The following is a 25000-nucleotide window of genomic DNA, read 5'->3' as shown; positions in this document are numbered from 1 at the left end:
GAGCAACATGGAAGGAAAGGCCTTGTATGCTTTGGCATCTAAGGTTAGATGCATCTATTACAACAGCATGGCCTCGTAGTAGAAAAATCCGGGTGCAAAATAGTAATGAGTCGTTCATGAACGAGTCTTTAATGCGACTCAGAAGAACGAGTCATCTCAAAGATTGATCAGTTCATTTTCTCCGGGCCGTGCATGAGCAAAGCATCGGAAAATCTCTGTAGGTTATGTACAGAAAACAGAACTGAGTAGTTCACCTCTCGACTCTTGTAGTCTGAGTCATTCGTTCTTTTATCACATGACTCCCATGTACGCTATGAAGTACATTACACAGAAAACAGAATTTAGTCCTACGGCCCGAGTTGATAGATGCTATGCAGTTATCTATACTGTACATATATATTATTGGAACTATTGTCATAGTTGGTATATGTGGATGTATTAGGGGATCTGCTTATTAAAATGTTTACATATTATTTCTGATCAAAGAAACGAAACAAACTAAATGACTCAAAAAAGATTTGCTCATTTTGATGAACGTGATTCGAAGAACCAAGTCACAAAAATGACCAGATCTTCCCATCACTAGTGCTGAACTGGCCTGCCTGCAGTCCAAACCTTTCACCAATCAAAACCATTTGGTGTATCGTGAAACACAAAATAAGATAAAGAAGACCCAGGACTGTTAACCAGCTTAAAATCCTGTTTTAGAAACAAATGGTAAGACATTCCTCTCCTGAAACCTGGAGATGGTATCGTCAGTTCCAAAAAATACACAGACTGCTGTTAAAATGAGATTGGATGCCACACAGTGGTAAACATGATCCTGTCCTAAATTTTTTGAGACGTGTCTCAGCCATTAAATTTACAATTTACCTTATATTTTTATTAAAATGGTATATATTCTCAGTTTATACGTGTTTTTTATGTTTTATTGTTAAAATGTGGGTTTATGAGATTTGCAAAGTATTGTTTTTATTTACAAGTAAATTTTTTTGGATTTTTGGGTGGAAGAATCGAGGCTACATTACCAATCAGGTCACTACAACAACATATCAACATATCCACTCATGCACTCATATCTTACACACACAGACACATGAGATACAGGGATGAAAGAAATCACTGTTCTGGTGGCTCATTTTTTCCCAGCAACAATACAGCAATTATTCATCTCGTTAGCTAACACACACACACACACACAGACTCAAACACACCCAGTGCCAGCTCTAATACACAATAACTCTCAGAGATATATTGCCAGGAGAGAACCTAGCCATGAGAGAGTGCATCACTCGGCGTGTGTGTGTGTGTGTGTGTGTGTGTGTGTGTGTGTGTGTGTGTGTGTGTGTGTGTGTGTGTGTGTGTGTGTGTGTATATATGTGTGTGTGTGTGTATATGTGTGTGTGTGTGTGTGTATATGTGTGTGTACACAGATTGCACTGAATCCCAAGAGCCACACCCTGTCATGTACATTAGAAAGAGAGGTGGGGGAGGAAGAGAGTGTTGATCTATATCTAACTCAAATCAACTGCCATCTCCCCTTCCACCGAAACACACACATACACACACACACACACACACACACACACACACACACACACACACACTGAGTCAGCTGTAATTAGATCACCATGATGACAGAGATGTGAGGAAGGACAGATCTACAGGAAAACACCCTGCTCTCTTCATCCACAGCTGGTGTTAATGCAGGTCCCCTGTAGGGTTTATGTGAAGAAGACAACACACGTGAACATGCTGCTATGGGAAATGAATCAACAAAAACATAGTGAGATGAAGTGATCAGAACGTTACCACCCTCAAGTTCAGAATCAAGTTCACTTTAAACGATCAGATTTTCGATCGGTGACACCAGAGGGGGGCCCTCTAGCAGGCGTCCGATAACGTCGGCATTTTCAGGTCCTTTGATTGGACGGTCAGAGAGCGCACCAATCGGAGCTCGCAAACTTGCACAAGCTTAAATATATTCGTATAATTAATAGCTGCCGCTAGGTTTTTTACGATTCTACTTTTGCGTAAAATTTCCTGCACAAAAACACACCATTTGCTTTCGTTTCAAATCCCCAGGGAAAAACCGTAACGCACTGAAAACGTTTGGTTAATATCGATGCTCCTGCTAGAGACGACATATGCGGGCGGTGCGGCTGCGGCTACAGTGAAAGGAGACGTGTTGAATCGTGTTCATTGGGTTGAGATTCCTGTGTGCGATGCGGCACTCTGATACACTGTGTTTCTCTATAATAATGATTTCTATAGACGTGGTGTCATGATGGTATTAAGAGGTGGATATAAGCCAAGCTTTTCAGGTTAACTTTTCACTGATGATTTGTTTGTTTGTTTGTTTACAGTGATGTCGATCCCATATACCTTTTGTTATGAATTGCATGTCTGTGGTTGTGTTATCTCATGTGAAGCTCCTAAATAAATTGAGGATGGATATGGACTGTGGCTGTGGCTGAGGACCACAGTTTGCATGAACAGCTCTGCATTTAATCATCCATCACTGAACAATTGTGGAACTGTAATAAATGGACATTCGGTGACAACCAGATGAGGATGGGTTCCCTTTTGAGTCTCAATGTTTCTTCCTCATGAAGTCTCAGGGAGTTTGACGGACCGTGGTAAAGATTTTATTGGGTTTATGTACATTTTTATTAAGTGTGATGCCAAACTGGATGTTGTAATGAAACAAAATTGAGGAAAATACGCTTCTATGGTTGATCTGGCAACGCGAGGAATGCGGATGTGAAAAAAAATGACAGAATAAAAAGAGAATATAACTGGGTTTAACAGCTGAGACTGTCTCTCTCTGTGTGTCTCTGTGTGTCTCTGTCTCTGTGTGACTGTATACTAAGGCATTATTCAGCAGGACCTTTAAATCCAGCCCCCCTTTCGGGTACGTTGCTATAGCAACAAATCGAGGGAATGAGACGGGCTCATTATGTATGCAGGCAAACCGGGAGCTTATAGAACGGGAAAAGCAGACGCTGATTCATCAATATTTCAGGAGAGCGGTGATGCTGGGACATTGGGGGGGTGAAGAGGACAAAGATGTGTGTGTGTGTGTGTGTATATATATATATACACACACACACACACACACACACACAAACACACGGATTGTAAAGGAATTTAGACAGACTGGGACACAGGAAGAGAGATAACAATGTATGTGTGTGTGTGTGTGTGTGTGTGTGTGTGTGTGTGTGTGTGTGTGTGTGTGTGTGTGTGTGTGTGTGTGTGTGTGTGTTAAGGATATTTCAGACTGCAGCGTATCAGTCTTCTTTCGCTCACTAGCGTCCCACTGATGAGTTTCCTGTTTTGTTTTCCAAACCGCGTCGTGATTGGTCGAGAGCGCTTCTGTCAGGATGAGGAGGCCATGAGTCATCACCTGTCAGGAAACGAGTGCCAGGCATCCAGCATACTGGATATTTATAGAGCGTTACGATAGCATCTCTGCTCTCCAAGCTCCAAGACCTTTCTCTCTTTTCCAACTTCTTCCCTTCATCTCTCTCTCTCTCTCTCTTTCTCTCTCTCCTACCTCAGCTTCATATATCCTCACTTCAGCTGTAGGTACATTATTCAAGTGATTACTTCATCTCCTGGGGGGTTTCTAATAGGCCAAGCATCAGCAACGTGAAGCCAGAGAGAAGGGTTGGTCAAATTCCCTTGGAGTAACACACACACACACACACACACACACACACACACACACACACACACACACACACACATCCACACACACACACACACACACACACACACACACACACACACACACACACACACACGAACACACACCCAAATACCCTCAAAGACGTGTCCATCTATTCTATCCTACTCAAAATCATGTACATCTATTCTTTCTTAATCAGCGATATGTCCATCTATTCTTTCCTACTCAAAAACATGTCTACCTATTCTGTCTTACTTAAACACCTGTCTATCTATTCTGTCCTAATCAAAGACCTCATCTATTCTGTCCTAATTAGACATTTTCATATCTTCTTTCCTTCTCAAACACATCATCTATTCTGTCCAACTAAAAGTCGTCATCTATTCTGTCCTACTCAGACATGTCCATCTCTTCTGCTCCATTCAAAGACACACCCATCAGGCTTACCCAAAGACACTCATCTCTTGTTTCACTCCAAGACATGCCCATCTCTCACCCATTGGTTTATGGTCTTCAGCATATCACACTGAATGGAAACTTTCATTTTATAAGCTTTCAGTCCCACATTACACACTAATACCTCCGACTGTAAAGCTTTTAGCATTGATCAATAGCTTCATGACCTCTTAGTGAACTGCACTTCTTCTGCCCGGGAACCCCCCCCCACACACACACACACACACACAAAACACACACACATACACACACACACACACACACACACACACACACACACACTTAAATAAAATAGACAAACCAGTAATAATTTTATAAATAACACATGCACCAATAGGGTCTTGTGATTATAAGGATCAAATGTTTTGTGTGTGCGCGCTCGCAAAAAGTGACAAATCATTCCATAATGTATTTAGTTAATGAATTAAAGTTCAACAACTTTTTATCTGCTCCTCCAAGCTACCGATATCCACCACAACTATTAATCATTGAAAAGTAACGCTTTTCATCCACTTATAGCTACATAAAGCGCTTTTTCACATAAGTTCCAGCAGCTGAATCTCTTTTTCTTTTAACCCGGAAGCTTCTCGGTCACCAATCTGGTACTCAAGTAACAGCTTTAGCTCTGACACTGGAGACTCCTTTGATAAAACATCTTTTTTTTTTCAATTCAGGTTCACTTTTATTTCTTCGGTTCAGACAGGCTTTACCAAAGTGCCTTCTGACTTCTAACCCACGACCCTTTCTTAAAAACGCCTTTGTAGTAAGAAAAAAAGACGAAGTAAAAACAGATGTTCTTTTCCTGTTCTGTTAAATATAGCGCATCTGTGTAATAAATATATATAAATAAATCATAAAAATTGAATCTTAATGTATTTTTTTATTGAATTTGAATGAATCTGAATAGAAAGCTGAGGTGTTTCGAACGGGCGGGTTAAAGATACCTTTTGACCTGAGCATCTACACATCCACGTGACATCACAGTGTGTCCTATATTAACATAGATCCAACTTTCTTCAGCTTTTTATAGCTCATGAATGGTTTTCGAGGGTAAAGTTAAGGGACTCTCTGTTCTCCCTCCCCCATCATTTCCCCCATCGTCTTCTTTACAGCCTCCATGAAAGATCTGCTGTGGTGTTCCTTAGTCTTAATCCCTTCGAAGAATATGTAGATGTTTGAGATGATTTCGAAAAAGCTACCCTGATATTGAGCTAGCTTATGCATGGTGTCCATATTTGCCAGTTGCTTAGCAACAGTCTTCATTTAACCATACCTGAATATGGATACAAGAACCACAAATGTATATGCCATATAAATTACCTGAGAAAACACCAACACACACACACATACACACACACACATACACACCTTAAACTTGGAGGTGAGGAGCGCAGTGGCCTCCTGCTCCTTCTTCAGATCTCCCATCATCCTCTCCTTTTCCTCCAAGAGCTTCACCTTCTCCTCAGCCACCAGCGAACGATCGTCCACGATGGCCTCTTTTTCTTGCTCCAGCTTCTCCTGTTGCTCCTTCATGAACTCCTGCGCCTCCTTCTCCAACTTCTCATCATCGTCTTCATCTTCATCCTTGTCTTCGTCATCTTCGTCATCGTCCTCATCAAGATCATCTGTATTCGCCTCGTGGTCAGTGCTTTTCCGAAACCTCCTCTTCCTCTGGGCATTTAGCATGCCACGTCGTTGGAGTTGTGCTTTGAGGCGGGCGATCTCCAGCTGGAATTCACGGAGCAGTGCATCCTTAGGGTCTTCGTTGACGCGCGGGACGTTTTTGATGTTCTTAGCGCGGTTGGCGTAGCGCAGCGTGGTCAGGGTCTCCTCATAGTTGTAGGAGGCAGGGCCGAGCGTGGCCACCATAACGGTCTTGGCGTTTCCCCCGAGCGAGTCCCGGAGCAGGCGGGTGAGCTTGGAGTCACGGTAGGGTACGTGAGCACCGCGACCGTCAGCCAGAGCAGATACCACGTTGCCCAGGGCGGACAGTGACAGATTGATCTTGGTGGCCTCCTTGAGGCGTTCACCACGGGCACCTGTTTTGCTTTGGCGCTCGCTCCCGGCAAGGTCGACCAGGTTCAGCTTGCCCACTCTGATGTGGTTGCGACCATCCGGACCCGGCTGACTGCACTCCACGGTGACGCTGAAGATGGCATGGGACCGAGAGCTGCGTTCGTTCATATCCGTCGCACCTACGGAGCGCGTGCGGTTGCCTGCGTTCAGAACGTGCTCCATCTCCTTGACGTTCTTAGCCACGTAGGACGACAGGTCTCGGACGTACACCCCCGATTCAGGGCTCTCCTTCAGCTCGAGGCGCTTGCTGTGATCGGACGTCAAAAGGTCTCGGATCTCCTCCTGGTAGATCTCGAGGTAGGACGCTCTCACCAGGTATTGCTGGTTCTGGGAGCGGGAGATGTGCGTGAATATGTGCTCGAAAGAGCTGGGCATGATGCCACGCCGCTCGGCCTCCAGCCACTCACCCTGCATCGTGTACGTCTTCCCGGTGCCCGTCTGCCCATACGCGAGCACCGTCCCGTTAAACCCGCGCAACACCGAGTCCACGAGCGGCCGCACGCTCTCGTCGTACAGGTCGCTTTGCTTGGATCCCGCATCGTACACGGCGTCGAAGGTGAACGTCTTGTACGGTTCGCCCGGAGCCGCTCGGGTATTCCGCAGCGCCACCTGGCCCACTTTCACGTCCAGGTCTACGATGCTCTCATAACCGGACGCCTCTTCTTTGCGGTTTAGCGGGCGACAGCGCACCACCACCTTCACCGACTCACACTGCTTGGATTTTAGAGACATTTTGTTTATCCTTTCTTTTTTTTCCGCCTCCTGCGATCCCTCAAAACGAAATAAAACCAGACACGCCGACAAAGAGAGGTGGCGGAGCGCTAGAGAGGATGCGGCAGCAGGGTGGCGGCTCCCGGGGCGCAGCGCATCGCGTCTCCGTGTGCCGAGCGCAAATCAGCGGCGTCGCGTCGCAACTGAACTCATCAAGAAACAAAGAATTCACCGGCTTCAACCCGAGCAGACCAGCCGTTATTAGTGTTTATTACATCCACCATCGGTCTCTCTCTCTCTCTCTCTCTGTCTATCTATCCGTCTATCCCTCTCTCCTTCTATCCCTCTCTCTCTAACCCAGCCCCTTCACTGCGGTGCGGTCATGTGGTCCAATCACATTCCAGACTGAGCACCAGAGGATATCATCTCAAATATCTCTAATCTTATTTTAAATATTTTCTTAAATATTATCTTTAATATAAAACATAGAAAGTCTCCAATATGACCTCAAATATTATCTTAAATATCACCTGAAATATTACCTCACATATTATTTTACATATTTAAAATATTATCCTGAATATCATTTCAAATATTATCCTGAATATAAAACATAGAAAGTCTCAAATATTGGCTTAAATATTATCTTAAATATGACCTCAAATATATCTTATGATACTATTATTATTATTATTATTATTATTATTATTATTATTATTAAGAAGAAGAAGAAGAAGAAGAAGAAGAAGGAATAGCAGAAAAGTATACAAAACATGGATTACATAATCAAAATATATATATATAAATATATTTTAGAACACAGGTAGGGTAATATGTGGATGTGAAATTACAGAAAAAGACACTTTTTTCATATGGTAACCTCTCTGGGGGACAGATATTTATGAATTATATATTCAGATGTCAGATATTTATAGATTAATATTAAATATAAGATGATTAAACAGGACCTGTTGGAACGTGTTCTGTAAGAATCATTGTAAGTGTATGAAGAACAGCATCACACATCCAGAAGTGTTGTCTAATCAAAATAAATTGTGAAGCTTAGGTTTGTCTGAGAAAATCCTGAAGAACTCTGATCTATAAATATCTGACATCTGAATATATAATTCATCTCTAATCTGAATATCTAATATCTGAATATATGACAAATATAAAAAAATGACATAGGTGTAAATGTTTACATGTAAACTTTACATGTGTACATGTAAACTTTTACACCTATGTCATCTATTTTTTTTATTTGTCATATTTTTATATTTGTCATTGTTCTGTAATTGTTTGCTTTTTTGTTGTAATTTCTGAATCTCTTCCCCCATCTGCTGGGAAAATGACCAACTGTGCTGTGGGGTTACATTTTATTCCTTTCCCAGCCAGCAGAGGGAGCTGTAGGCCGACATTAAAGCCATTCCTTCGCTCCCATAAATCTCTTAGTGATAATCAGTAGGTATTTAGAAAATCCCTGAAGCTAAAATATAAAATGTAGCTTTTAAACCAAATGTATTTAGTCATCCAATACATGTTTAGTCCTGCTAATGCTGCTATGTGATTTAACAAACATATTTAAATCATTGCACACAGATTGAAGTCTGTTATAAAAGCTTTGTGATGCCAAGTCAACTATTCTTGGTATATATTTCTTAACTGTCACATGGAATTCTTCAAACAGAACATTGACTGTACAGTGTTGCATCCAATCAAGCTATTCAGCATAGGTTTAGCTACCTAGCATGGAGCTAGCAAATGGATTAGTAACTCTGAGAAATCCAACGAGTACTTTATGTTAGCAAACCATTATGGGCTAGCTAAATATTGAAATATAACTGGCTGGCGTTCCAGCAAAATTCGATGAGACGCTAAACTTTAATATCTAGCTTGATGTTTCGCTTTTAGTTAGACTTGTGTATTAACAGTCGGAAAAATAGTTTGACAATTATACAGTATATTGTTTCAAATGTAGTTTTAGTCCACCTCACATTTAGACAAACTCAAGAGTTCTCATTGGATCCAAAAGTGTTTTTCAATGGGAGTTTTTATCCATCCATCCATTTATCCATCCATCCATCCATCCATCCATCCATTTACCCACATTTATATCTGAACACTTTAAAGATGTTTGAAGTTACTGTGTATAGTTTCAATTAGGAACCATGAAGATGGATTGGGACTGTAATTAATGTTAAACGGTTTGTTTCATATATTGTACCACAGGAAGGTTAAGATGTTGGACTTCTTCAGAAGGTTCAAATTAATTCCCATCACCACTAAGCTGCCACTGCTGGGCCCTTGAGCATGGCCCTTAACCCTCAACAGCTGTATTAATTATATAATTGTGAGTCGCTCTGGATACGCAATAATTTTCTTACCACGTTATTTGTGTAAAGCTGCTTTGAGACAATTGGAAGTTCTATACCAAAAAAAAAATAATGAGTTTAAACTAAATTGAACTGATAAGGGCATATGCTAAATATGGTAAATGTAAATTGACTCAGGAAGGCGATGTCATGTGCATTTAAGCGTCTACTAGGGAACATTTGATAACTTCAACAATGATGGGACTATAGTTAATGGGCATTCGGTGTCACCCTGATGAGTGTAGGTGCCATTTGCAGTCTGGTTCCTCTCCAGGTTTCTTCCTAATATTGTCTCAGGGGGTTTTAATCCATCAATCCATTTATCCAACTATCCATCTATATAAATCTAAACACAATACACTTGCCACTGGTTTGATCATTAGGGATAAACTGATAGAGACTAATTTATAATGCTAACATGTAGATTTTGAATCTGTCATTCCATAAAACTGCTTTTGGACAATGTGTACTGTTATAAACAGTGTTGGGCAGTAACGCTTACTGTAACAAAGTTACTTTTGACAGTAACTAATACTGTAACTTGTTAATTTTTTAAATAAAGTAACTTTGTTACCGATAACGTATGGTGCGTTACCCGTTACTTTTTTAAATGAATGAATTTGGGCTGAAGTGTAGCCTACAGTCTAACCTGTTTACAGCAGCGTCGCATTGTAGGATTGGTGGATAAACCACTGTAAACACGAAGAAGACGCAATGTGGGCGTTTCTCCGTTTATTCAGGTATGTGCAGCAGTAATGGCGAGTCGAGGCGAGAGCAAGACGAGTTTCTCAAAGTGGAAATATGCTCATTATTACACTTTAGTTGAGCATAAAGACAAAAACGTTTTAGTCTTATGTAAGCTGTGTCTTTCTGGTTCGAAGCTCGTATCTACTGCGATAGCAGCACCTCCAGAAACTCCATGCCTCGACGAAGCTAGAAGCTAACCCAGTGTTCTGTTCTACATTGTTAATAGTTTTCATACTTAAGCTGTGAAAGGAACATTTTTAAGAGCTCAACACAACAGCTTTTATGATGCAGAAGCCACTTTAGTTTTTGATTCTGAATATATTATTCAGCTTGTTTTGTTATTTATTTCAGAAATCCTTGTGATATATTCAGTTTGTGCAGGTCTGACTTTAATAAAATAGTGTTTAAGTCAGTTTTGTGTTTGTATAGACCATAAGGCATAAAAGGGCATTAATGGGAACATCAAAGAACGTTCTTTAAAAAAGTAACTAAAAAGTTACTTTTAACAGTAATGCATTACTTTTTGGTGTAAGTAATCAACAAAGTAATGGAGTTACTTTTTGAATGAAGTAACGAGGAACTGTAACTAGTTACTATTTTTGAGTAACTAGCACAACACTGGTTATAAATGCAAATAAAACTAAATTGATTTGGATAAATGTCCATCACATGAATCCGTGCTATATATTTTCCATCCGAGGCTGTGATGCTGGCATCCTCTTTTCTGCATTTCCTTGAACTTGTATAAACTGGTTGTTTATGAGGACCCCTCTCCCTGCCACAGGCCTCTCCCCCGCCATGAGGTTCCCTCCCTCACTGCACACCACAGGCCGACTGTCAAGTCTGTGCTTGGCTTTGAACCTGAGCCAACTAATACTGCACATTCCTGAACGCAACGTTTCTGCTGTCCCGGTGATAAGTGTGTGTCATGATGACAAACACGCTGCCTGGATCTTCCTATGTCGAGCTTTCCAGAGAAACATTTTACTGAGAATTGAGATAGGCTTTCTTCTTCGTCCTTTATCAAAAAGACTTCAAATCAGAACTAAAACTAGGGAATAAATCAGAATTCTCATCCAAACACATTTTGCAAATCTGTTTTTTTCATGACATACCGGAATTTTCCTCAGTACTATAGAGAACATCACTTTCAGTGCATAAACACAGTGATCGATCTGCTCACATTTTTCACTGGATGGTTCCTCTGGAATAGTTCAGAGACAAAACTAAGCATTAATATAACAATAATTAAAAATACCTGCATAAAACAATATACAGTATCACTTCTATAGGAAATGATATTAGATTAAGAAGATACATGCTAAACAAAAGCTCCATTTCCCCCTCATCACCTTACCACGCTGATCATTTAGATTTTAGCTGCCAAAAGTGAAGATTTTATAGTCAAATCATATGAATCACCTGTAATTATAGAAGCTAAATGTGTGCTAATCAGGAAGTACATCCTGCTTACCGGGCCTACCTCATCTCACCCAGGCTGACTCCCTTCAGCCTACACCCTGTTCTGCCCAACAATGATTTAAGTGCTGATACCTTGAGGAGTAACACTCTCAAGACCAGAATGGAGCAACCTAAGACAGAATGGCATTACTACTGAGCTCATCCCTTTGTGTCAGAAGGTGTTGATCCTATGACAGGACTGTTCCTGGGCAGTTAGGAAGGTAGACTAAAGAGGCGTGGCCTATGTGTGTGTCTCTAAGTGATAGGCTTGGCCTCTGTGTGTATGTGTTAGGTGTGGTCACTGTGTGTATGTGTTAGGTGTGATCTCTGTGGGTTTGTAATAGGCGTGGCCTCTGTGTGTATGTAATAGGCGTGGCCTCTGTGTGTATGTGTTATGTGTGGTCTCTGTGTGTATGTGTTAGGTGTGGTCTCTGTGTGTATGTAATAGGTGTGATCTCTGTGTGTATGTAATAGGTGTGGTCTCTGTGTGTATGTGTTAGGCGTGGTCTCTGTGTGTATGTGTCAGACGTGGCCTCTGTGTGTATGTGTCAGGTGTGGTCTCTGTGTGTATGTGTTAGGCGTGGTCTCTGTGTGTATGTGTTAGGTGTGGTCTTTGTGTGTATGTAATAGGCGTGGCCTCTGTGTGTATGTGTTAGGTGTGGTCTCTGTGTGTATGTGTTAGGTGTGGTCTCTGTGTGTATGTAATAGGTGTGATCTCTGTGTGTATGTAATAGGTGTGGTCTCTGTGTGTATGTAATAGGTGTGGTCTCTGTGTGTATGTGTTAGGCGTGGTCTCTGTGTGTATGTGTTAGGCGTGGCCTCTGTGTGTACGTGTTAGGCGTGGTCTCTGTGTGTATGTGATAGGCGTGATCGCTGTGTTTATGTAATAGGTGTGGTCTCTGGGTGTATGTGTTAGGTGTGGTCTCTGTGTGTATGTGTTAGGTGTGGTCTCTGTGTGTATGTCTCTTAGGTGTGGTCTCTGTGTGTATGTGTAGGTGTGGTCTCTGTGTGTATGTGTTAGGCGTGGTCTCTGTGTGTATGTGTTAGGCATGGTCTCTGTGTGTATGTGTTAGGCGTGGTCTCTGTGTGTATGTGTTAGGCATGGTCTCTGTGTGTATGTGTTAGGTGTGGTCTCTGTGTGTATGTGATAGGTGTGGTCTCTGTGTGTATGTGTTAGGCATAGCCTATTTGTTTGTCTGTGTTTTAGGCATAGCCTCTGTGTGTGTGCCTGTATGTAATAGGTGTGGCCTCTGTTTGTGTTGGGCTTGGCCTCTGTGTCTGTTTCTAAATGATGGGTGTGGCCTAACTCAATTCAATTCAATTCATTTTTATTTGTATAGCGCTTTTAACAATGAACATTGTCTCAAAGCAGCTTTACACAGATAATGCGGTGATTAAAAATGAATATGTTCTTTATGAGTAAGTTTGTCCCTGATGAGCAAGCCGGTGGCGACTGGCGACTGTGGCAAGGAAAAACTCCCCGAGATGGCATAAGGAAGAAACCTTGAGAGGAACCAGACTCAAGAGGGAACCCATCCTCATCTGGGTTACACCGAATGTCCATTTGTGGCGGGTATACAATGTTGCGGGGTGCAGTGATGATGATCAAAAGCGAAGTGTATTTCTGAGTCAGTGTAGGAGACTGTTGACATCAGTGTAGGAGACTGTTGACATCCAATCCAGGCAGGCCTGGATGAAGTGGGAAGATCCACGGGGGGGAGAGGGGCAGGAACAGTGGTCACTGGAGCCTCAGGAGCATGTTTAACTCGACCGAGAGAGAGAGAGAGAGAGAGAGAGAGAGAGAGAGAGAGAGAGAGAGAGAGAGAGAGAGAGAGAGAGAGAGAGAGAGAGAGAGAGAGAAGAGGGTGACAGGAAGAGAAGGATATGGATTATTAAGTGTACCTATTGTTGCATGAGAGTTAAAGTCACTGTGCAGTTTGGACTCCGGCAAGACTCGCTATAGCAGCATAACTAAAAGGGAGAACCAGAAGGCAACACAGACATGAGGGATCTCTGGGATAAGAGACGGCCCACCACACCACCATCAACAAACCTGAGTGAACACGTGAATGTGAGGGGACGACAGCGTACAAATATCCCAGTTCACCAAACACTCTATATCAATGTTCCCTCCAGATCTGAGCCATTACCTGAGAAAAAATCTACTGATTAAAGGCTTGACTGAATAAATATGTTTTCAACCTCGACTTGAACAATGAGACTGTGTCTGAGTCCCGAACACTGATAGGAAGGCTGTTCCATAACTGCGGGGCTTTATAAGAGAAAGATCTGCCCCCTGCTGTAATCTTCATTATTGGAGGAACCAACAGATAGCCTGCACCTTTTGATCTAAGTAGGCGTGGAGGATCATACTGGTACAGAAGTTCACTCAGATACGGTGGTGCGAGACCATTAAGTGCTTTATATGTCAGTAGTAAAATTTTATAATCAATGCGAGATTTGATTGGGAGCCAGTGTAGACTGATTAATACAGGGGTGATGTGGTCATATTTCCTAGATCTAGTGAGGACTCTTGCTGCTGCATTCTGAACTAACTGAAGCTTATTTATGCACCTACTCGCACACCCAGACAGTAAAGCGTTACAGTAGTCTAATCTAGAAGTAACAAAAGCATGAACTAGTTTTTCTGCATCCTGTAACGACATCATATTTCTAATTTTAGCAATATTTCTAAGGTGAAAGAAGGCGATCCTGGTAATATTATTCACGTGAGCCTCAAAGGAAAGACTCGAGTCAATAATCACACCAAGGTCTTTGACAGCCGTACACGCTGAAACAGAAACACCATCCAGAGATGTTAGGTAATCGGAAAGTTTGCTTCTAGCTGCATGTGGTCCTAGTAAAAGTACTTCCGTCTTATCTGAGTTTAGCAGAAGAAAGTTATCGAGCATCCACTGTCTAATGTCCTTTACACATTTTTTAACATTGTTAAGCTGATCTCTCTCATCTGGCTTTGCTGAAATATATAGCTGTGTATCATCAGCATAGCAATGGAATCTAATACCATGTTTATGAATAATTTCTCCAAGAGGCAGCATATATAAAGAGAAAAGCAGAGGGCCTAAGACAGATCCTTGAGGAACACCAAACTTTACCTCAGAGAGTGTGGAGAACTCACCATTAACATCAACAAACTGATAGCGATCAGTCAAATAAGACCTGAGCCAAGAGAGAGCCGTTCCCTTTATTCCAACAACGTTCTCAAGTCTAGCAAGTAGTATAGTGTGATCAATGGTGTCAAAAGCTGCACTAAGGTCGAGCAAAACAAGTAAGGAGACAAAACCCTGATCAGAGGCCAATAACAGGTCATTTACCACCTTAACTAGCGCCGTCTCTGTGCTATGATGAGGCCGAAATCCTGACTGATACATTTCAAAAATATTATTCATAAGTAGGTGTGAGCATAACTGCTGTGCTACAACCTTTTCCAAAATTTTGGCTATGAAGGGGAGATTTGATATTGGTCTGTAGTTGGACAGCTGACATGGGTCAAGGTCAGGTTTCTTAATTAGGGGGTGGATAACTGCCAGTTTGAAGGATTTTGGTACAAAACCAGTGCTAATGGAAGAGTTTATTATTTTTAAAACAGGTTCAATTACCTCTGGAATGATCTGTTTAAAGAAACTTGTAGGCAAGGGATCGAGAATGCAGGTTGATGATTTTGATGAGGAAATTAATGAAATTAAGTCATTCTCGTGAATAGGAGTAAAACTTTGTAATTGATTGTCTGTTATAATTACACTGCTGTCTACAGGGTTACTTGTAAAATAATTTGGCTTTATATTAACCGTCTGGATTTTTTGCCTGATGTTTTCAATTTTATTATTAAAAAAGTTCATGAAATCATTAGTACCTAATGATGGTGTGCATGTGAGTGCAGTGCTTTTATTCCCTGTTAATTTTGCTACCGTGCTGAATAAAAATCTAGGATTATGCTTGTTATTTTCTATGAGGGTGGAGAAATATGCTGATCTAGCAGCACTAAGAGATTTTCTATAAATTAGGAGGCTCCCCTTCCATGCTATTTGAAATACTGTTAATTTTGTTTGACGCCATTTACGTTCTAATTTTCGAGTGGTCTGTTTTAAGGTGCGTGTATGATCATTATACCACTGTGCTAATTTTTTCTCCCTGATCATTTTGGTCTTAAGGGGAGCTACATCATCTAGGGTATAACGTAATGTTGATTCTAGGTGTTTAGTGGCCCAGTCGAGCTCTGCAGGGTCAGACGGAGATCTATCTAATATCGTAATTTCTGGAAGATTGTTAATAAAACGCGCTGTTGTAGCTGACGTGAAAGTACGCTTAACACGATAACGTGGTGAAGTAGTAATGCAATGACTGAGGCAAATTTTAAAAGAGATGAGATAATGGTCTGAAATAGCTTCAGACTGTGGAATTATGACTACGTTTTTTATTTTTAATCCAAATGTTAACAACAAATCGAGAGTGTGTCCACCACTATGAGTGGGTCCTATAACATTCTGATTAATTCCAACTGAATCTAGAATGGACACAACTGCTGCTCTTAAGGAGTCTTCCTGATGATCAAAATGAATGTTAAAATCACCAACAATTAATGCTTTGTCTAGAGAAGTAACTAAATTTGTGATGAAATCTGCAAATTCTATGAGAAAATCAGAGTAGGGCCCTGGGGGTCTATAAATAATAATGAGTGGAATTGTCTGACTGGACCTGCTTTCAGACACTGAATATTTTATGCTGGTGTAAAGAACTTCAAATGTTTTACATTTGTGTTTAGTCTTTTGTGTGACGCTTAGATTATTATTATAAATAGCTGCGACTCCGCCTCCTCTGCCATTTAGACGGGGTTGGTGTATGTAACTATACCCAGGAGGACTCGCTTCATTTAATGCTAAATATTCATTTGGTTTAATCCATGTTTCTGTCAAACACATTATTTTAAACTCCTGGTCGGTAATAATTTCGTTTACATTAAGCGCTTTAGACGTGAGAGATCTAATATTCAGCAATCCTATCTTTAGATCAGAGGTGCTGGCTGTGCGTTCAGTCCTATTTAATTTTATGTTAATCAGGTTACTAAAACAGACTTTCTGAGAATTCCTATATGTTGGTTTCGCTCGGGGGACAGACACAGTCTCAATTTGGTGGATCCTGAGTAACGACTCTGTGCAGCTAGCAGACGGTCGGTTTAGCCTGTCTGTCTGCTCCCTGGCCTTGGCTCTAGACAGTCACTTGTTAACTAGTGCTGTTCTGAGACTATGACCTATACTACAAGAAATGAGAGCAGCACCTTCCCGAGTGGGATGGACACCGTCCCGCCCTAACAGGCCAGCCTTGCCCTCAAAAATGCTCCAATTATTAATGAAGCCCACATTATTTTTGGAGCACCACTCGGACATCCAGCAGTTCAGCGACCATAACCTGCTGTAGGCTACATCGCCACGTCGTATTGGGATGGGGCCAGAGCATATTACAGCATCGGACATTGCCTTCGCTAATTTACACACCTCTATAATATTACTCTTAGTAACCTCTGACTGTCGAAGGCGTATATCATTAGCTCCTGTGTGAAAAACTATCTTAGAGAACCTATGCTTTCCTAAGAATCTAAGCTGACCTGCTATGTCCGGCGCCCTGGCTCCCGGTATACACATGACCTGTGCTGCTGGTGCCCCTAAAGGTCTAGCTAATTTCACGTGCCTCAGAATGGAGTCTCCTAAAACCAGAGCTCTTTCAGGTTTCTCAGCGGGTGCTTCACTGAGGAGAGCAAACCTGTTGGACACGTGAAGCGGAGAGGAATGGTGCTCCCGTGGGCGAGCCTTAGCGTTAGCTTTGGCTTTGCGAATATGCTGCCGAGTCGTCACCCATTCGCCCCGCTGCAAGGGCTCTAATGCCGGAGTCGGGGGAATATTAACTTCACCTAGGGCATCCAGACTTTCCCCTGCAGAACCTGGACTGCTCTCGCACTCACTACTTCTCTCTAGACTCTGGATGCGCTCCTCTAATGCTAAGATCTTCTCCGTCAAAGAGCAAACTAGCTTACACTTCTTACAGATTAAATTATCGCTAACAACGGAGAGAGACTGACTAAACATGTCACACTTCACACACTGAATGAACTGGATGTTCGCCATAGCAGAGAAATTACGTACCCTTAATGTGGTTAATGTACTGTGTGTTCGTAGTTCTGGTGGGAATATCCTCCACGCACTGCTTTCAAATTCTCAAACAGGGATAAAAGCGCTCTTCCGAAAGCAAAAATACACGAGACGGAGCTGCTTGCAGCTTGGTGCGCTTGACGTTCCCTCATAAATGACGTATCGCAACACTACGGAGACCAACTCTTCAAATCGATTAGGCTTTGAAACTACTATACACCACTGAATCACACTGTACTGCATTAAAACAGCTCTAAAAAGATTTTTTCACTTCAGATCTGTGTAAGAAAGTGAAGGAAGATCCTAAATCTGATCCTCTTTAACGGGTTGTTGTGGTGACATCTGGTGGGCTTAACAGGACCAGATGTGCTGGTGACTCATGCAGCAGGGTATATACTTGCTCGCCTCTAACCACACCCCAGTTCGTTCATTTCGTTTTTCATTTTTTCATAGAATCTGCATGACGTCTGTGTGTATGGGTGGGTGGGGGGTGTTTGCATGTATTTTTATTCCAGAAGTCCGATGTTATACTGGATATATCTTTTATCTGATCTTTCTGGTGTTTAAATACAGTTACCTTTGATGTCGATGTTGATCTTGACGTTGTTCCACGTCCACATTAGCTATGATTACTTTTAAGCACTGGTCGGTTATCTACTGTCGTTTTTACTGTGTTCTAGATAGTTCCGTTTGGTGTAACTCTACACAGCACCTACACGATATGGACAAAGGTATTGGGATACATGACTTTCCCAGCCATATGTGGTTCTTTTCCCAAACTCTTAGCTTAACTTTAAAGCTGAAGGCAAACAAATTGTACAGGACGTCTTTGGATGCAGTAGCCTGAAATTTCTTCTTTCAGTTGAACTTGGAGAAACCTTTTCCGGCATGACGATGTCCCTGTGCACAGCGAACTCCATGAAGATATATTTTTTTGCATGTGTTGGAGTGGAAGATCTCCTGCTATAAAGCTCTGACCTCAACCATAATGAACAGTTTTCGGGTGAATTCGAACACTGAGTGCCCCCCGAGGCCTCCTCACCTCACTTACATCAGTAACTGACTTTATTAATACCCTTGTGTCTGAATAAACACAAATCTCAACAAGCACACACAGAATTTAGCGGAACATCTTCTCAGAAGAGTGGAGGAAATTATAAGAGCAAATTGGGACAAATACCATACTTATGACCAGGTGTCCGGAAACTTTAAAAAAAAGAAAACGCCACTTGGCTTAAATAAGTTCTAGGAGCCATATTTTGTCATAGCTGCCGATGACTTGTGTGTAAAGGAATGGTATAACCCATATATATATATACCCTGCTATTTTGCATGTTCTCCCACTTAGAAATCTGAAATTGTCATCGTAGGTGCATGTCCACTGTGAGAGACATAATCTAAAAAAAAAAAAATCCAGAAATCACAATGTATGATTTTTTTTAACTATTTATTTATATGATACAGCTGCAAATAAGTATTTGAACACCTGTCTATCAGCTAGAATTCTGACCCTCAAAGACCTGTTAGTCTGCCTACAAAATGTCCACCTCCACTACATTTATTATCCTAAATTAGATGCACATGTTTGAGGTCCTCTCCTTGAACTGCCACCTTAACGTGGTGGAGGGGTTTGAGTACTCGAATGACCCTAGGAGCTATGTTGTCCGGGGCTATATGCCCCTGGTAGGGTCTCCCAAGGCAAACAGGTCCTGGGCGACGGGTCAGACTAAGAGCGGTTCAAAACCCCTTATGAGAGATACTACATCAGGGACCGTGACGTCGCCCGGTATGGCGCAGCCGGGGCCCCACCCTGGAGCCAGGCCCGGGGTTGGGGCTCGTATGCGAGCGCCTGGTGGCCGGGCCTTCCCCCACAGGGTCCGGCCGGGCTCAGCCCGAAGGAGCGACGTGGGGCCGCCTTCCAGTGGGCTCACCACCTGCAGGAGGGACCGTAAGGGGCCGGTGCTAAGAGGATCGGGCAGCAGTCGAAGGTGGAGGCCTCGACAACCCGATCCCTGGACACGGAAGCTAGCTCTAGGGACGTGGAATGTCACCTCGCTGGCGGGGAAGGAGCCTGAGATTGTGCGTGAGGTTGAGAGGTTCCGACTAGAGACGGGATCACCTCTACGCACGGCCTGGGCTCTGGAACCACACTCCTCGAGAGAGGATGGACTCTTTACAACTCTGGAGCTGCCCATGGTGAAAGGCGTCGGGCTGGTGTGGGTTTGCTTATAGCCCCCCAGCTCAGCCGCCATGTGTTGGAGTTTACCCCGGTGAACAAGAGGGTCGTTTCCCTGCGCCTACGGGTCGGGGATAGGTCTCTCACTGTCGTGTGTGCCTACGGGCCAAACGGCAGTATAGAGTACCCGGCCTTCTTGGGGTCTCTGGGAGGGGTGCTGGACAGTGCTCCGACTGGGGACTCCGTCGTTCTACTAGGAGACTTCAATGCACACGTGGGCAGTGACAGTGACACCTGGAGGGGCGTGATTGGGAGGAACGGCCCCCCTGATCTGAACCCGAGCGGTGTTCAGTTATTGGACTTCTGTGCTAGTTACAGTTTGTCCATAACGAACACCATGTTCAAGCATAAGGGTGTCCATCAGTACACGTGGCACCAGGACACCCTAGGCCGTAGGTCGATGATCGACTTTGTGGTCGTTTCATCTGACCTGCGGCCGTATGTCTTGGACACTCGGGTAAAGAGAGGGGCGGAGCTGTCAACTGATCACCACCTGGTGGTGAGTTGGATCCGATGGCGGGGGAGGAAGCTGGACAGACTCGGCAGACCCAAGCGTACTGTGAGGGTCTGCTGGGAACGTTTGGCCGAGCCTCCTGTCAGAGAGATCTTCAACTCCCACCTCCGGCGGAGCTTTGACCAGATCCCGAGGGAGGCCGGAGATATTGAGTCCGAGTGGACCATGTTCTCCACCTCCATTGTCGAAGCGGCCGCTCGGAGCTGTGGCAGTAAGGTCTCCGGTGCCTGTCGAGGCGGCAATCCCCGAACCCGGTGGTGGAAACCGGAAGTAAGGAATGCCGTCAAGCTGAAGAAGGAGTCCTACCTGGCCTGGTTGGCTTGTGGGACTCCTGAGGCAGCTGACGGGTACCGGCAGGCCAAGCGAACTGCAGCCCGGGTGGTTATCGAGGCAAAAACTCGGGCCTGGGAGGAGTTCGGTGAGGCCATGGAGAAGGACTATCGGCTGGCCTCGAAGAGATTCTGGCAAACCGTCCGGCGCCTCAGGCGGGGAAAGCAGTGCCCCACCAATGCTGTTTACAGTAGAGGTGGGGAGCTGTTGACCTCAACTGGGGATGTCGTTGGACGGTGGAAGGAATACTTCGAGGATCTCCTCAATCCCGCCGTCACATCTTCCATTGAGGAAGCAGAGGCTGAGGGCTCAGAGGCGGACTCGTCCATCACCCAAGCTGAAGTCAGTAAAGAAGGTAGTAAAGAAACTCCTCGGTGGCAGGGCACCGGGGGTGGATGAGATCCGCCCTGAGTACCTCAAGTCTCTGGATGTTGTGGGGCTGTCTTGGCTGACACGCCTCTGCAGCATCGCGTGGCGGTCGGGGACAGTGCCTCTGGAATGGCAGACCGGGGTGGTGGTCCCTCTTTTTAAGAAGGGGGACCGGAGGGTGTGTTCCAACTATAGGGGGATCACACTTCTCAGCCTACCTGGGAAAGTCTATGCCAGGGTACTGGAGAGGAGAATACGGCCGATAGTAGAACCTCGGATTCAGGAGGAACAATGTGGTTTTCGTCCAGGCCGTGGAACACTGGACCAGCTCTATACCCTCTACAGGGTGCTGGAGGGTTCATGGGAGTTTGCCCAACCAGTCCACATGTGCTTTGTGGATTTGGAAAAGGCATTCGACTGTGTCCCTCGCGGCGGCCTGTGGAGGGTGCTCCGGGAGTATGGGGTCGGGGGCCCTTTACTAAGGGCTTTACTAAGGTCCCTGTATGACCGAAGCAGGAGCTTGGTTCGCATTGCCGGCAGTAAGTCAGAATTGTTCCCGGTGCATGTTGGACTCCGGCAGGGCTACCCTTTGTCACCGGTTCTGTTCATAATTTTTATGGACAGAATTTCTAGGCGCAGCCAGGGGTCGGAGGGTGTCCGGTTTGGTGACGACACGATTTCGTCTTTGCTCTTTGCAGATGATGTTGTCGTGTTGGCTTCATCAGACCAGGACCTTCAGCATGCACTGGGACGGTTTGCAGCCGAGTGTGAAGCGGCTGGGATGAGAATCAGCACCTCCAAATCCGAGGCCATGGTCCTCAGTCGGAAAAGGGTGGCTTGCACACTTCAGGTTGGTGGGGAGTTCCTGCCGCAAGTGGAGGAGTTTAAGTATCTTGGGGTTTTGTTCACGAGTGAGAGAAGGGTGGAACGGGAGATTGACAGACGGATCGGTGCAGCTTCTGCAGTAATGCGGTCGATGTACCGGCCTGTCGTGGTGAAGAAGGAGCTGAGCCGCAAGGCGAAACTTTCGATTTACCGGTCAATCTACGTTCCTACTCTCACCTATGGTCATGAGCTCTGGGTCATGACCGAAAGGACAAGATCCCGGATACAGGCGGCCGAAATGTGCTTCCTCCGCAGGGTGGCTGGGCGATCCCTTAGAGATAGGGTGAGAAGCTTAGTCACTCGGGAGGAGCTCAGAGTAGATCCGCTGCTCCTCCACATCGAGAGGGGTCAGCTGAGGTGGCTCGGGCATCTGTATAAAGACACCTGTCCACCCCATACAATCAGTAAGAATCCAACTACTAACATGGCCAAGACCAAAGAGCTGTCCAAAGACACTAAAGACAAAATTGTACATCTCCACAAGGCTGGAAAGGGCTACGGGGAAATTGCCAAGCAGCTTGGTGAAAAAAGGTCCACTGTTGGAGCAATCATTAGAAAATGGAAGAAGCTGAACATGACTGTCAATCTCCCTCAGACTGGGGCTCCATGCAAGATCTCACCTCGTGGGGTCTCAATGATCCTAAGGAAGGTGAGAAATCAGCCCAGACCTACACAGGAGGAGCTGGTCAATGACCTGAAAAGAGCTGGGCCCACCGTTTCCAAGGTTACTGTTGGTAATACACTAAGACGTCATGGTTTGAAATCATGCATGGCACGGAAGGTTCCCCTGCTTAAACCAGCACATGTCCAGGCACGTCTTAAGTTTGCCAATGACCATTTGGATGATCCAGAGGAGTCATGGGAGAAAGTCATGTGGTCAGATGAGACCAAAATAGAACTTTTGGGTTATAATTCCACTAAACGTGTTTGGAGGAAGAAGAATGATGAGTACCATCCCAAGAACACCATCCCTACTGTGAAGCATGGAGGTGGTAGCATCATTCTTTGGGGGTGTTTTTCTGCACATGGGACAGGGCGACTGCACTGTATTAAGGAGAGGATGACCGGGGCCATGTATTGCGAGATTTTGGGGAACAACCTCCTTCCCTCAGTTAGAGCATTGAAGATGGGTCGAGGCTGGGTCTTCCAACATGACAATGACCCGAAGCACACAGCCAGGATAACCAAGGAGTGGCTCTGTAAGAAGCATATCAAGGTTCTGGCGTGGCCTAGCCAGTCTCCAGACCTAAACCCAATAGAGAATCTTTGGAGGGAGCTGAAACTTCATGTTTCTCAGCGACAGGCCAGAAAGCTGACTGATCTAGAGAAGATCTGTGTGGAGGAGTGGGCCAAAATCCCTCCTGCAGTGTGTGCAAACCTGGTGAAAAACTACAGGAAACGTTTGACCTCTGTAATTGCAAACAAAGGCTACTGTACCAAATATTAACATTGACTTTCTCAGGTGTTCAAATACTTATTTGCAGCTGTATCATACAAATAAATAGTTAAAAAAATCATACATTGTGATTTCTGGATTTTTTTTTTAGATTATGTCTCTCACAGTGGACATGCACCTACGATGACAATTTCAGACCCCTCCATGATTTCTAAGTGGGAGAACTTGCAAAATAGCAGGGTGTTCAAATACTTATTTTCCTCACTGTATATACACATTCACAGTATATATATATATATATATATATATATATATATATATATATATATATATATATATATATATATATATAATGTATGTAGCATCTATTTTATAATATATAAGTTAATATCTATATTTTCTTTTACTTTCCTCTTTACTTTCATTTTACTCTGAGCAACTGCAACCCAACAATTTCAATTGATCAATAAAATATTCTAGTTCTGGAAGGTGTTCTAACACTTCAACACAGAAACCAGTTGCTCAGGAACGCCACATCTGGATCGGAGTCAATCTGACTCACGCTGGGCCAAAGTGGAAACTAAACGTCTACATCATGCACTGACTCTCTAACAGCCGAGTGTAAATGTGGCACAATTGCTCGGAGGTTTATTCTGGACCAGAGGTACCAGGTTTGAGATGAGTGTCAGGTCTGATGTATATGATAGATAGATAGATAGATAGATAGATAGATAGATAGATAGATAGATAGATAGATAGATAGATAGATAGATAGATAGATAGATAGATACTGAATTGTCATTGCATTGTACAGTTACACAATAATATGTAGAGAAATATATGAGACATATTAATTTCCAATACAGTGGGGGAAATAATTAGTTGATCCCCTGCTGATTTTGTAAATTCACCCCCTTACAAAGAAATGAACAGTCTAGAATTTTTATGGTAGGGTTATTTTAACAGAAAAAGGAAAAAATATATATATAATTTTGTATATATATATATATATATATATATATATATATATATATATATATATATATATTTTAATATATATATTTATATATATATATATATATATATATATATATATATATATATATATATATATATATATATATATATATAAATCCAGACAAAAATAATAAATGAATATTATATATAAATTATGTTGTATTTGATCGAGTGAAATTAATATTTGATCCCCTACCAAGCAGCAGGAATCCTGACCGCCAGACACCTGAATTGTTTAGTATGTGGGGGTTTTAAATTATATAAAATATTTATAAAATTGATATTATGTCTTTTTCTGTTGAAATAAAACTACCATAAACATTCTAGACTGTTCATTCCTTTGTAAAGACGTAAAATTTTGACAAGATCAGCAGGGGATCAAATCATTATTTCCCCCTGTATGAGATACGTTCATTGTGTTTACAACTGTACAAAAGTTATACGCAGTGAATATACAGAAGATAATTTAGGAAATGTCCTGAATTTCCAATTATATACAGTTATAATTATACAGAATGTACAGAGTGAAGCAGGACTGCATATTAATTGGCAGTCAAATCAGTACAGCATCA

General features: G+C 43.1%; 2 protein-coding genes and 1 long non-coding RNA gene across 3 annotated transcripts in view; 1 reads left to right on the top strand and 2 right to left on the bottom strand.

Annotated features, from left to right (window-relative positions):
- The window catches only part of kif3ca (kinesin family member 3Ca), a 22095-nt gene extending 14661 nt beyond the window's left edge, over window positions 1-7434 (bottom strand). The window contains exon 1 of the mRNA XM_083535051.1: window positions 5519-7434. Within this exon, the coding sequence (XP_083391177.1) occupies window positions 5519-6958 (1440 nt within the window). The 5' untranslated portion in view covers window positions 6959-7434. The remainder of the gene's footprint in view (window positions 1-5518) is intronic.
- LOC310722600 (uncharacterized protein) overlaps window positions 1-25000 on the bottom strand; it is a 1041764-nt gene that overhangs the window by 521782 nt on the left and 494982 nt on the right. The window lies entirely within an intron of this gene.
- LOC310722652 lies at window positions 7765-10445 on the top strand. Its single transcript, XR_014532442.1, has 2 exons — window positions 7765-10164; window positions 10259-10445. It is a non-coding gene; the product is annotated as an uncharacterized lncRNA (long non-coding RNA).

This window comes from Silurus aristotelis (genome assembly GCF_946808225.1).
Source record: "Silurus aristotelis genome assembly, chromosome: 29".
Lineage (NCBI taxonomy): Eukaryota > Metazoa > Chordata > Actinopteri > Siluriformes > Siluridae > Silurus > Silurus aristotelis.
Note: the sequence above shows the minus strand (reverse complement) of the source record. Positions and strands in the feature narration are given on the sequence as shown.